We start from the raw sequence: 13,039 nt of genomic DNA on the forward strand, positions 1-13,039 counted from the left end.
TCGCCCTTCAAATGAAGAAGCTCAACAGAGGAGCTTACAAAAAAAGAAGTTTAGCTGGGGACAAGCATTGTTTCTCAAACAAGTAAAAACGCTCCCACCTGCTGTTTCCAGAATAAACAAACTGTTACGGGGACGGAGAAACAGAGTAGTAAGACAGGTTTCTACACTCATGGAAAGCAGAATACCATCCAGGAAGATCACTGCAGAATTTTCCCCATTTCCCACCAGTAAACAGTGTTTGCTCAGCTGAGATTGATAGTTATGGACAAATGGGAAAGAGAGTCAGTTTACCCAGCTGAATCAGCAGGTGACTCCATCATAGCACTGAAATATTCTTGGGCCACCATTGTAATAGTCCAGGCTTTCTGTTCAACGCAAATAGAACATTAGGAGGAATGTGTTTGTTCTGACCGAGCTGCTATTGACAAAGGGTGAGAGTTAATAACACTGCAACATGTGCTAAGACTCAAGCTTTTGTCTTCCTTTCTAAACTTTAAACTTGGTTGAGAACAGAGGCACAGGTTACTGCAAAGTGAACCTATGTCCAATTAATAATTGACAATGATGGAAGGTGTGTGTTTGCATGTGTTTGTGTGTGTTGTCATGTATTTCTACATGTGTTGCTGAAGATGCAGGTTTATTTCATCTGTGTTCAGTCTCCCCTGCTCCCTCTTTGCTGAAAGGCTTTGTGGATGCTGATCTGTGTTCAGTCTCCCCTGCTCCCTCTCTGATGAAAGGCTTTGTGGGTGCTGATCTGTGTTCTCTCTCCCCTGCTCCCTATTTGATGAAAGGCTTTGTGAGTGCTGATCTGTGTTCAGTCTCCCCTGCTCCCTCTCTGATGAAAGGCTTTGTGGGTGCTGATCTGGGTTCACTCTCCCCTGCTCCCTCTCTGATGAAAGGCTTTGTGGGTGCTGATCTGTGTTCAGTCTCCCCTGCTCCCTCTCTGATGAAAGGCTTTGTGAGTGCTGATCTGTGTTCAGTCTCCCCTGCTCCCTCTCTGATGAAAGGCTTTGTGGGTGCTGATCTGGGTTCACTCTCCCCTGCTCCCTCTCTGATGAAAGGCTTTGTGCGTGCTGATCTGTGTTCAGTCTCCCCTGCTCCCTCTTTGATGAAAGGTTTTGTGGGTGCTGATCTGTGTTCAGTCTCCCCTGCTCCCTCTTTGATGAAAGGTTTTGTGGGTGCTGATCTGTGTTCAGTCTCCCCTGCTCCCTCTTTGATGAAAGGCTTTGTGGGTGCTGATCTGTGTTCAGTCTCCCCTGCTCCCTCTCTGATGAAAGGCTTTGTGAGTGCTGATCTGTGTTCAGTCTCCCCTGCTCCCTCTCTGATGAAAGGCTTTGTGAGTGCTGATCTGTGTTCAGTCTCCCCTGCTCCCTCTCTGATGAAAGGCTTTGTGAGTGCTGATCTGTGTTCAGTCTCCCCTGCTCCCTCTCTGATGAAAGGCTTTGTGAGTGCTGATCTGTGTTCAGTCTCCCCTGCTCCCTCTCTGATGAAAGGCTTTGTGAGTGCTGATCTGTGTTCAGTCTCCCCTGCTCCCTCTCTGATGAAAGGCTTTGTGGGTGCTGATCTGTGTTCAGTCTCCCCTGCTCCCTCTCTGATGAAAGGCTTTGTGGGTGCTGATCTGTGTTCAGTCTCCCCTGCTCCCTCTCTGATGAAAGGCTTTGTGAGTGCTGATCTGTGTTCAGTCTCCCCTGCTCCCTCTCTGATGAAAGGCTTTGTGGGTGCTGATCTGTGTTCAGTCTCCCCTGCTCCCTCTCTGATGAAAGGCTTTGTGAGTGCTGATCTGTGTTCAGTCTCCCCTGCTCCCTCTCTGATGAAAGGCTTTGTGAGTGCTGATCTGTGTTCAGTCTCCCCTGCTCCCTCTCTGATGAAAGGCTTTGTGAGTGCTGATCTGTGTTCAGTCTCCCCTGCTCCCTCTCTGATGAAAGGCTTTGTGAGTGCTGATCTGTGTTCAGTCTCCCCTGCTCCCTCTCTGATGAAAGGCTTTGTGAGTGCTGATCTGTGTTCAGTCTCCCCTGCTCCCTCTCTGATGAAAGGCTTTGTGAGTGCTGATCTGTGTTCAGTCTCCCCTGCTCCCTCTCTGATGAAAGGCTTTGTGAGTGCTGATCTGTGTTCAGTCTCCCCTGCTCCCTCTCTGATGAAAGGCTTTGTGAGTGCTGATCTGTGTTCAGTCTTCCCTGCTCCCTCTCTGATGAAAGGCTTTGTGAGTGCTGATCTGTGTTCAGTCTCCCCTGCTCCCTCTCTGATGAAAGGCTTTGTGGGTGCTGATCTGTGTTCAGTCTCCCCTGCTCCCTCTCTGATGAAAGGCTTTGTGAGTGCTGATCTGTGTTCAGTCTCCCCTGCTCCCTCTCTGATGAAAGGCTTTGTGAGTGCTGATCTGTGTTCAGTCTCCCCTGCTCCCTCTCTGATGAAAGGCTTTGTGGGTGCTGATCTGTGTTCAGTCTCCCCTGCTCCCTCTCTGATGAAAGGCTTTGTGGGTGCTGATCTGTGTTCAGTCTCCCCTGCTCCCTCTCTGATGAAAGGCTTTGTGAGTGCTGATCTGTGTTCAGTCTCCCCTGCTCCCTCTCTGATGAAAGGCTTTGTGGGTGCTGATCTGTGTTCAGTCTCCCCTGCTCCCTCTCTGATGAAAGGCTTTGTGAGTGCTGATCTGTGTTCAGTCTCCCCTGCTCCCTCTCTGATGAAAGGCTTTGTGAGTGCTGATCTGTGTTCAGTCTCCCCTGCTCCCTCTCTGATGAAAGGCTTTGTGAGTGCTGATCTGTGTTCAGTCTCCCCTGCTCCCTCTCTGATGAAAGGCTTTGTGAGTGCTGATCTGTGTTCAGTCTCCCCTGCTCCCTCTCTGATGAAAGGCTTTGTGAGTGCTGATCTGTGTTCAGTCTCCCCTGCTCCCTCTCTGATGAAAGGCTTTGTGAGTGCTGATCTGTGTTCAGTCTCCCCTGCTCCCTCTCTGATGAAAGGCTTTGTGAGTGCTGATCTGTGTTCAGTCTCCCCTGCTCCCTCTCTGATGAAAGGCTTTGTGAGTGCTGATCTGTGTTCAGTCTCCCCTGCTCCCTCTCTGATGAAAGGCTTTGTGAGTGCTGATCTGTGTTCAGTCTTCCCTGCTCCCTCTCTGATGAAAGGCTTTGTGAGTGCTGATCTGTGTTCAGTCTCCCCTGCTCCCTCTCTGATGAAAGGCTTTGTGGGTGCTGATCTGTGTTCAGTCTCCCCTGCTCCCTCTCTGATGAAAGGCTTTGTGAGTGCTGATCTGTGTTCAGTCTCCCCTGCTCCCTCTCTGATGAAAGGCTTTGTGAGTGCTGATCTGTGTTCAGTCTCCCCTGCTCCCTCTCTGATGAAAGGCTTTGTGAGTGCTGATCTGTGTTCAGTCTCCCCTGCTCCCTCTCTGATGAAAGGCTTTGTGAGTGCTGATCTGTGTTCAGTCTCCCCTGCTCCCTCTCTGATGAAAGGCTTTGTGAGTGCTGATCTGTGTTCAGTCTCCCCTGCTCCCTCTCTGATGAAAGGCTTTGTGAGTGCTGATCTGTGTTCAGTCTCCCCTGCTCCCTCTCTGATGAAAGGCTTTGTGGGTGCTGATCTGTGTTCAGTCTCCCCTGCTCCCTCTCTGATGAAAGGCTTTGTGAGTGCTGATCTGTGTTCAGTCTCCCCTGCTCCCTCTCTGATGAAAGGCTTTGTGAGTGCTGATCTGTGTTCAGTCTCCCCTGCTCCCTCTCTGATGAAAGGCTTTGTGGGTGCTGATCTGTGTTCAGTCTACCCTGCTCCCTCTCTGATGAAAGGCTTTGTGAGTGCTGATCTGTGTTCAGTCTACCCTGCTCCCTCTCTGATGAAAGGCTTTGTGAGTGCTGATCTGTGTTCAGTCTCCCCTGCTCCCTCTCTGATGAAAGGCTTTGTGAGTGCTGATCTGTGTTCAGTCTCCCCTGCTCCCTCTCTGATGAAAGGCTTTGTGAGTGCTGATCTGTGTTCAGTCTCCCCTGCTCCCTCTCTGATGAAAGGCTTTGTGAGTGCTGATCTGTGTTCAGTCTCCCCTGCTCCCTCTCTGATGAAAGGCTTTGTGAGTGCTGATCTGTGTTCAGTCTCCCCTGCTCCCTCTCTGATGAAAGGCTTTGTGAGTGCTGATCTGTGTTCAGTCTCCCCTGCTCCCTCTCTGATGAAAGGCTTTGTGAGTGCTGATCTGTGTTCAGTCTCCCCTGCTCCCTCTCTGATGAAAGGCTTTGTGAGTGCTGATCTGTGTTCAGTCTCCCCTGCTCCCTCTCTGATGAAAGGCTTTGTGAGTGCTGATCTGTGTTCAGTCTCCCCTGCTCCCTCTCTGATGAAAGGCTTTGTGAGTGCTGATCTGTGTTCAGTCTCCCCTGCTCCCTCTCTGATGAAAGGCTTTGTGAGTGCTGATCTGTGTTCAGTCTCCCCTGCTCCCTCTCTGATGAAAGGCTTTGTGAGTGCTGATCTGTGTTCAGTCTCCCCTGCTCCCTCTCTGATGAAAGGCTTTGTGAGTGCTGATCTGTGTTCAGTCTCCCCTGCTCCCTCTCTGATGAAAGGCTTTGTGAGTGCTGATCTGTGTTCAGTCTCCCCTGCTCCCTCTCTGATGAAAGGCTTTGTGGGTGCTGATCTGTGTTCAGTCTCCCCTGCTCCCTCTCTGATGAAAGGCTTTGTGAGTGCTGATCTGTGTTCAGTCTCCCCTGCTCCCTCTCTGATGAAAGGCTTTGTGGGTGCTGATCTGTGTTCAGTCTCCCCTGCTCCCTCTCTGATGAAAGGCTTTGTGAGTGCTGATCTGTGTTCAGTCTCCCCTGCTCCCTCTCTGATGAAAGGCTTTGTGAGTGCTGATCTGTGTTCAGTCTCCCCTGCTCCCTCTCTGATGAAAGGCTTTGTGAGTGCTGATCTGTGTTCAGTCTCCCCTGCTCCCTCTCTGATGAAAGGCTTTGTGAGTGCTGATCTGTGTTCAGTCTCCCCTGCTCCCTCTCTGATGAAAGGCTTTGTGAGTGCTGATCTGTGTTCAGTCTCCCCTGCTCCCTCTCTGATGAAAGGCTTTGTGAGTGCTGATCTGTGTTCAGTCTCCCCTGCTCCCTCTCTGATGAAAGGCTTTGTGGGTGCTGATCTGTGTTCAGTCTCCCCTGCTCCCTCTCTGATGAAAGGCTTTGTGAGTGCTGATCTGTGTTCAGTCTCCCCTGCTCCCTCTCTGATGAAAGGCTTTGTGAGTGCTGATCTGTGTTCAGTCTCCCCTGCTCCCTCTCTGATGAAAGGCTTTGTGAGTGCTGATCTGTGTTCAGTCTCCCCTGCTCCCTCTCTGATGAAAGGCTTTGTGAGTGCTGATCTGTGTTCAGTCTCCCCTGCTCCCTCTCTGATGAAAGGCTTTGTGAGTGCTGATAAACCACACAGCCTTTTCCTCCCAGGTATTATAAATATTCTTTATCTCCTCACTGCTCCCCCCAGCGTATGAAATCCCCCAGATTGGAAAATAAATACAGCGCATTAAAACCTTAGATATGAAATTGATTAATTTCTCCCCCTTAAATAGCATTATGACACCCAGCGCCATATATCACTCTGGGACGGAAGGAGAGGTGCATCCGGGAGTCTTACAGATGCTCGTTGCTGTCGGCTCATCGGCTTTACGACGTTACGCGGATGTTGTATAGATGTGATTGATGCTGATGAGTTACCTCTTGTTTTATACTGTGGCCTGGTTATTTTGAGCCACAGTATAAAACAAGAGAGGAGGAGGGGGAACTGGTGTGTGATTTACCTTCTAGGCGGGTAGTTCACTCTATGGTTATTATAGACTCAAGATTGGGGTATTTTGCCCTTACATTGTGTCGTTCAACTCGACTCAGGTTGTGTGGTGTGCTTCTAACAGGCCTGTTTTACAGAGAGCCCTCAGGTCACTGATGAATAACAGCTCCAGACATCCTTTATCAACGGCAGGGGAGGGTAGGGGACAAATGACTGGAGCCCAGGACCTATTTCACTCCCGTTTGGCCTTAGGCTCACACACACACCTGTAAGGGGTCACGAGCTTAGGAGGCTCCCAACCCCATGAAATTAGCTTTAAAACAGCAACATTTTCTCTCAGCCTCATGGCCAAATGTGTAGAATAGCAGGAACTTAGCTCAGGGATTCTTGAAAGTCGGAGAATGTCTGGCAGGGAAACTATTTTGATTGTTCGAAAAAATGTATTGTTGCATTATTTGAGCTTAAAATGTACATTTAGCAGAATTTTCTGTGGCAAATATTGGTTTTGGGAATTCTTTTAATCCTTTAAATATTATTAATTTCCATGTCGGCTCTATGCCTGGAAATGCCCTTGTCCGGAGCAAAGGATCCCAACTCCAAAATCTCCAAAAACGTTTTTAAAATCCTTAAAACCTGTAGTAAAGGATATTAACTTGAGATAACCCTCTGTGACTTTAAATAATATTTCTCTCAAAACTGTGATTCCTGAAAGATGTGTCCAGAGATTTAGTCAACTCTGTCAGATTAGTCTAAAATCCTAAACAGGGTCAGCTATACCATAATGCCCCATTATTCATGTCCTCATTACATGTAGTCCAACAAGGTCACTCATGGTCTGGAAAGTTCCCTACTTTTAATTGAAACAAACAATATTGGAATCATCATGTCATAACCATAAACTGTTAACATCTGCCTGATAGATTACTATAGACATACTATAGGCCAAGGCAAAATACCCACACAAGACGTTTGATTTGCTTTTTTAATGACATGCCATATAACCTAACCCTACTCTTTCATAGTGTGTACTTTGGATAGCTTGTCTTCCATCAACCACTCTGATGACAATAACTTATGTTTGTGCGGTTTTCATTGAAAGCTCATCTGATTTTAAACTAATAAATCAAGATTATCTTACATCTGCTAGCAATATGTGCCTCCAATGACCTTCGTCTTGCTGATCTTATCCAGATGCAGGTTTTGTAATGAAATGTTATATTTCTCTGGGTAAATAACAGACTGTCACTTGTTTGCCTGACTTTTACCAGATGTCAATAATTGCAGCTGTTTTTTTGAAGATTCTCATAAAAGAGAATGTCTTTAAAACGTTGTGTTTGAAGAGAACATCAGAATGACTTAAGTTCATCTCGCTTGTTCCAAAGACAATAATTCACCTCCAACCAACTCTCTACGAGGGGCTGGGTGTGGGATGGAATCCACGAAACACACCGTCTCACAAGAGTTGTGTGAGACATTACTCACCTCAGAAGAGTTTTTGAGGATCCTTGAGAGTGAAATACAGTTTAGCAGTTACCTAGAAGCTGGGTTAAAAACGTCATCTCCACTTAGCACACGTTAGCTAACTGCTCCATTGAGAAAGGGCTTTAAGTCACTGCGTTATCCATCTGTTCAGATGACAGGTAAGGCAAAATGGGCCAACCTCCTCATGCTATGTCCATTAAACAGAAATGTAACACTGCTTTAGATAAATTACACTAACCATTCCAATCATTCTTCATTTAGTGTGTGTGCCCTTCCTGCAGCCCGGTCTCTATTTTTGGGGAATTTAATCAAATTCCACCACTTTCCATACAATTCAAATGTAATAAGCTTATCAAAATGCGGATTAAACCTTTGAAACTCCCTCCTGCACACCTTTTCCTAATGGATTTGGCCAAAATACACCTGTACATAAAAACACAGGTCCAGAACTTGCTGTTACACAATAACTGTCCAAATTAGGAATGAAATCCTATGATGAATACACTCATTCATCAGCAAGTATGACAGTTGAAACAATTGTATTATTTAATATACAATTATGCTAAATAGTCCATGTGGAGCAACACCAGATGTTACTTAATTAACCTTTATGTAAAGATACCGTTCCATTTCATTGTTTCTCACCTTCAGGAGCTCAAAATGGGAGAAACATGAAAATAACAAGAAAATCTATTCTGAGTTAGATGACGATAAACACAGTAGCGTTACCTGGGGGGAAAATCACTAATCTAAGGGGTTACTGCTAACATAGGGTATGTGCCCATGCAGTATAATAGCACCATCTACTATTGGGGTGAGTCTATTCCTGGAGGAAGAATTGAGCGATTTCCGCTAGATGGGCCAGCTGCAAAGTCAAAATTGTCTATATTGTAAAAATTCATGATTTTGGTCTTAATTTGAGGTTAGGGTTAGCAGTGTGGTTAAGAGGGCCTCCCGGGTGGCACAGTGATCTAGGACACTGCATAGCAGCGCTAGCTGTGCCACCAGAGACTCTAGGTTCGCGCTCTGTCGCAGCCAGAGCCAGACGTGACCGGGAGGTCCGTGGGGCGACGCACAATTGGCCTAGCGTCGTCCGGTTTAGGGAGGGCTTGGCCGGTAGGGATATCCTTGTCTCATCGCGCACCACACATTGGTGCAGCTGGCTTCCGGGTTGGAGGAGCGCTGTGTTAAGAAGCGTGTTTCGGAGGACGCATGGCTTTCGACCTTCGTCTCTCCCGAGCCCCGTACGGGAGTTGCAGCGATGAGACAAGATAGTAATTACTAACAATTGGATACCACGAAATTGGGGAGAAAAAAGGGGGTAAAAAAAAAAAGCAGTGTGGTTAAGGTTAGGCTTAAGGTTAGGCTTAAGGTTAGGCTTAAGGTTAGGCTTAAAATCAAATTTTATGACTTGGCTGTGCCAGCTAGTAACCACTCTGCAGAGCTGACTCCAAAACAAGATTCATGTCAAAAAACGCTAACCAGCTTCTACTATATTAATAACAGAAATTATGCATTCAGAGCATAAGTTCTCTCCCGAAACTCACTATCAATTTCACTAAAGCCAGATGTGGACTGGCCGGCAGGCAGCAACTGTTAGAGATTTGTGGTGGAGCCAGTAAATATTTTATGAAACAGAGACCTGGAGAACACACACAACCACTAGGGATTTTCAGAGGTAGATTATCAGATCATACCCAATACCCATATATGGAGATAGTAAACACAATTCAGAAAGTCATATATTGGAGGAAAACTAGTAATACCCTTTTCATACTACTGACACTAGCCGAGCCAAGATAAGCCAAGCTGTACTGCGTTGGCCTGGCTATACATCCACTGTAGCTGCTGGAACTGTGCTGGAAAGGAGCCTGTGAGAAGGCCTAACCCATGGACCAATAGGGAATACAGCAAGACAAGGAATTGCTTTTCAGAATGTCCAAATTTCCTAACAAACCAGCCTTTACTGGTAAGGCCACGCTAAACTCTGGACATATTCTTTGTTGTGTGATTTCCAACAATGCCTTCAGTACTTGTTTGAGTTGGCCACATATGTTTTGCATTTCAAGTCGTGAAAAATACCTGCTTTTTCACACCCACGCTGCAATGTCTACACACAACATTGAATGCTGTGGGCGATCTCGGTATCAAGCCTGGATTCCAGGGTGTCACCATCGCCATGGAAAACAATATGCAAATGAACTGCATTTAAGGTACACACCTCCACCAGGCCCTGCAGCAGCTCTTCCTGTTCCTGGTCGACACCTACATCCAGCGCCACAGCAATCGAGGCAAAGGGACGGCTGGCCATCTGCTGTCGCTCCCGCATGAGCTGCTGTAGACGGGAATAAGGAGTGAGGGAGAGAGAAGGGCGCAGAAGAGACAAACAGTAGGAGGGGTGGGGGAGAAAGAGGCAGAGGGGAAGAGAGGAGGGAGGAAAACTTAATAATGAGGAAGTGGCAGATGAACAAAGCCTCTGAGTCAGACGCTGAGCGGCTCTTTATCGGCGTGTGCTCCAAACACCCCGAAGAAAACAAACACAAACGGAGACAGGGTGGGAACAATAGTGTCGACAGGCAGGGCCTGGCTGGATAGGGACCACACAGACACACAGTACAGATAAGAGCTGGTACACAAACCTCTCTCTCTCATGTGTATGACTGTACACCCACACACTCATGCACACACACAAAGATACACACAAAGACACACAAAGACAGACACGTAAAACACGGACGTACACCCACACAGAAAAACGTATTCACTTTCCCAAGCTTTTTCCGCTTCAATAAAGTTAGTTAGTTATTGGGCTTTTGTTTCTAGTGTTCTTGTTTTAGCTTGGGGGTAAGCACCTGTTCTATGCAAATCAGAGCAGTTATGCATAACGTTAGGCTTACATCGTCAATGTGTTCCTCATTGAGCTTCAGTAGAAAGTCTTGCTTGAGACATACCATATTGGACAGTGGTAATAGGCTATTGGGGTTGGGCGGTATGCAGATTTTTTTATACCGTTCCTGTACCCCCAGGGTATACGGAATTACCGGCAGTACACACAAGGGGTGTGATTTCTTTCCAAACGTAAACAACCCCCCACCACAAAAAATTATTAATTAATTATTAATTATTATTAATTATTCGCACCAAACAAAACAAGTGAAAGACAAAACAGTACAGATGAAAAAAAACTATGAGAGGTTGGAAACCCAAAAGGGAAATGAAAACCACTATAACCACTACTATATACAAATATAGTTCAAAAAAGGTTTGTTCAATCAGTTAAACAGAGCATACTAATTATAAACGTACATGATACAATCAGTATATAAGAAAAAACATGTTTGATTATGTGTGTGTGAGAGAGTTAGGCTACATGGAGGAGACTACCGGGTAATTTCAGGCTGAACCCTAGTCTACGCTTAAACTTACTGAGGGATGACGATGTTTTGGCAATGTGAAGATAGAGGTTCCGTCCTCTAGACTAGAGAATTGACTATGTGAGGTGTGGTAGTGGGGAGGGTGAAGGTTATCGCTGTGTCTTGCATTGTATGAATGGATTTGGGAATTAACCTGAAAGAATCCATTGAAGGGTTTAGGTAGGCTGTCTGGGAGGTATGTGTATTTGTAGACAGACAACATATTGAGTTTCTTAAACAGAGGGGCAGATGAAGCCAAGTAGTTAGAGGTGGTGGCTAGTCTTGCAAATGTCTTCTGTGTAATGAGTAACTTGTGTAGGTAGGAAGCATATACTGGCCCAGTCAAAATTGCAGTTAGTGAGATTGGGTAAATTAAGCTGTAGTATAGTGTTAAGAAGCAAGCCTAATGAACAAAACAGACTTCACCACTTTGTTGCAGACAAAGTGAACATGATCTTTCCTGGACAACTTTTCATCAACGAGAACATCTAGTGACTGAAGTCTGCTTCATTTCAATCTCACGAATTGAGATTCTGGCTCTTATTATTTTGGCAATATTTTGAATTCTTACCAATGAATACAATGAAGTTGGATTTTTTTTTAACATTTAAAGATAATTTGTTTATCTGAAACCATTCAGAAAACTTGACCATGCCTGAGTTGGTTTCATTGATTTGTGAATCGAAATTCTTGTCTGATAAAATCAAGTCGTATCATCACTGTAGAAGACACAGCAGCTAGGTCATTGATATAGATTAGGAATAACAAAGGTCCAAAGATCGAACCCTGTGGAACGCCACAGGATATCATGGCTCTGGTAGATGCACAGCCATTTGCATATACAAATTGTTCTCTATCATAAACATCATTATATAGCCATTTATATGTATAATCATGAAAACCAATTTAGCAAATCATATTTAATGATCAACTGTGTAGAACACTTTGGATAAATCTAGAAAGATACTAAGAGCGTATTCATTGTTGTTCAGGGATGTAAAGATTTCATCCACAAGTTGTAATATCTGCCATATCTGTGGAGTAGTTTTTACAAAAAACATATTGGTACGCATATAGAATACAGTGTTGGTTTTAAATGTTTAAACATTCTTTTATACACCAGTTTCTCTAGGATTTTAGAAAAACATGGTAGTACAGATATTGGGAGATAATTTGTAAAAGATCTTGGATCCCCAGATTTAGAGGGTGAAAACGTTGACATTTTAAAAAATATTTTGGAATAATACCAGTTTTCATTGATTTGGTGAAGATATACGTTAGAGGCTCAATAATCGAGGACGACACCCGTTTCACAAAAGAGGCACAAATCTCATGATTTGCTGCTGAAATCTTTAAGTTACCAATGACCTCCATCACCCCTTAAACAGTATATCAGGTGGATCAAACGGAAGCAAAAAGGAATGTCCCTTAACGTAATCCAAGGGCTTTCCATACATTTTTCAGATTTTCTTTGAAAGAGAGGAACCCACATTCACAAAAACATTATTCAATTCACATGAGATAACATCAGGATCACTATCGGTCATATTTCCATTCAATTGTAGATTGAGATGGGATAGCTGTAGAATATTTTTTCTTATTCAACAGATGATGACTTTCCAAGTTGACTTTATATTGTTTAAATTATTAATGTAGACGGTTAAATGTGTTGTTATAATTTTTGTAATTGGCAGAATTCAGGGGGGTGTAATTTGTAAAAAAAACACAAAAAAAAAAAACATTTTCTAAAAAATATTTTTTTACTGAGGATTTGTTTTAGACCAGTTATAAACCAAGGTTTCCAGAACCCATCTGGTGTTCTCATACTACGTAGGTCTGACTAATGGGAAGCAATGGTAAAATACAGAATTGAAGGAGAAAAGTCTGGTAAGCAGACTCCACATCGAGATGATTATAAAATGTTTCCAATTAAATATCATCAACCAACATCTTAAAAGCACTCAGAATTACTTTAAATATTCTACATTTAATGTTACTATCCATTCCCACCTGTTCATTTCCAGCTGCCAACGAGAAGTGGAATATTGGAAAGTGGTCAGAAATGTCAGTATAAAGTATACCTGTTTTAGTGTACAAATATTATCAATAAGGATGGCAGAGGAACTGGTCACGCTTGTGGGCTTGTAGATTAGGGGATACAGATAGCTAGAAAGTATTTAAAAAGTCGGATGTAGTGAGTGGTTGTCATTTTTTTTATCAATTAATGTTATCACCCAATAGAAAACACACTTTATCTCATTATAAATAAAATCCAAGGTTGATGCAAGGACATCAATACAACTACCAATGTCCGATAGACACATCCAATTACCACTGTTTTACCACTAAATGATTAATTAACAGGCGGGATCTTCCATGGAAAGCAATTCAACATCAGATGTAAGTGTGAGGTACTCACTTGAAAATAATTGAAG

General features: G+C 44.4%; 1 protein-coding gene across 2 annotated transcripts in view; it reads right to left on the bottom strand.

Moving 5' to 3' along the window:
- LOC110532724 (attractin-like protein 1) overlaps window positions 1-13,039 on the bottom strand; it is a 322,954-nt gene that overhangs the window by 49,132 nt on the left and 260,783 nt on the right. For both annotated transcript variants that reach the window (XM_036986147.2, XM_036986138.2), the window contains one exon: window positions 9,413-9,526. In XM_036986147.2, coding sequence (XP_036842042.1) covers window positions 9,413-9,526 — 114 coding nt within the window. The remainder of the gene's footprint in view (window positions 1-9,412; window positions 9,527-13,039) is intronic.

The sequence above is a fragment of the Oncorhynchus mykiss genome, chromosome 1 (genome assembly GCF_057628025.1).
Source record: "Oncorhynchus mykiss isolate SJ-2025 chromosome 1, ASM5762802v1, whole genome shotgun sequence".
NCBI lineage: Eukaryota > Metazoa > Chordata > Actinopteri > Salmoniformes > Salmonidae > Oncorhynchus > Oncorhynchus mykiss.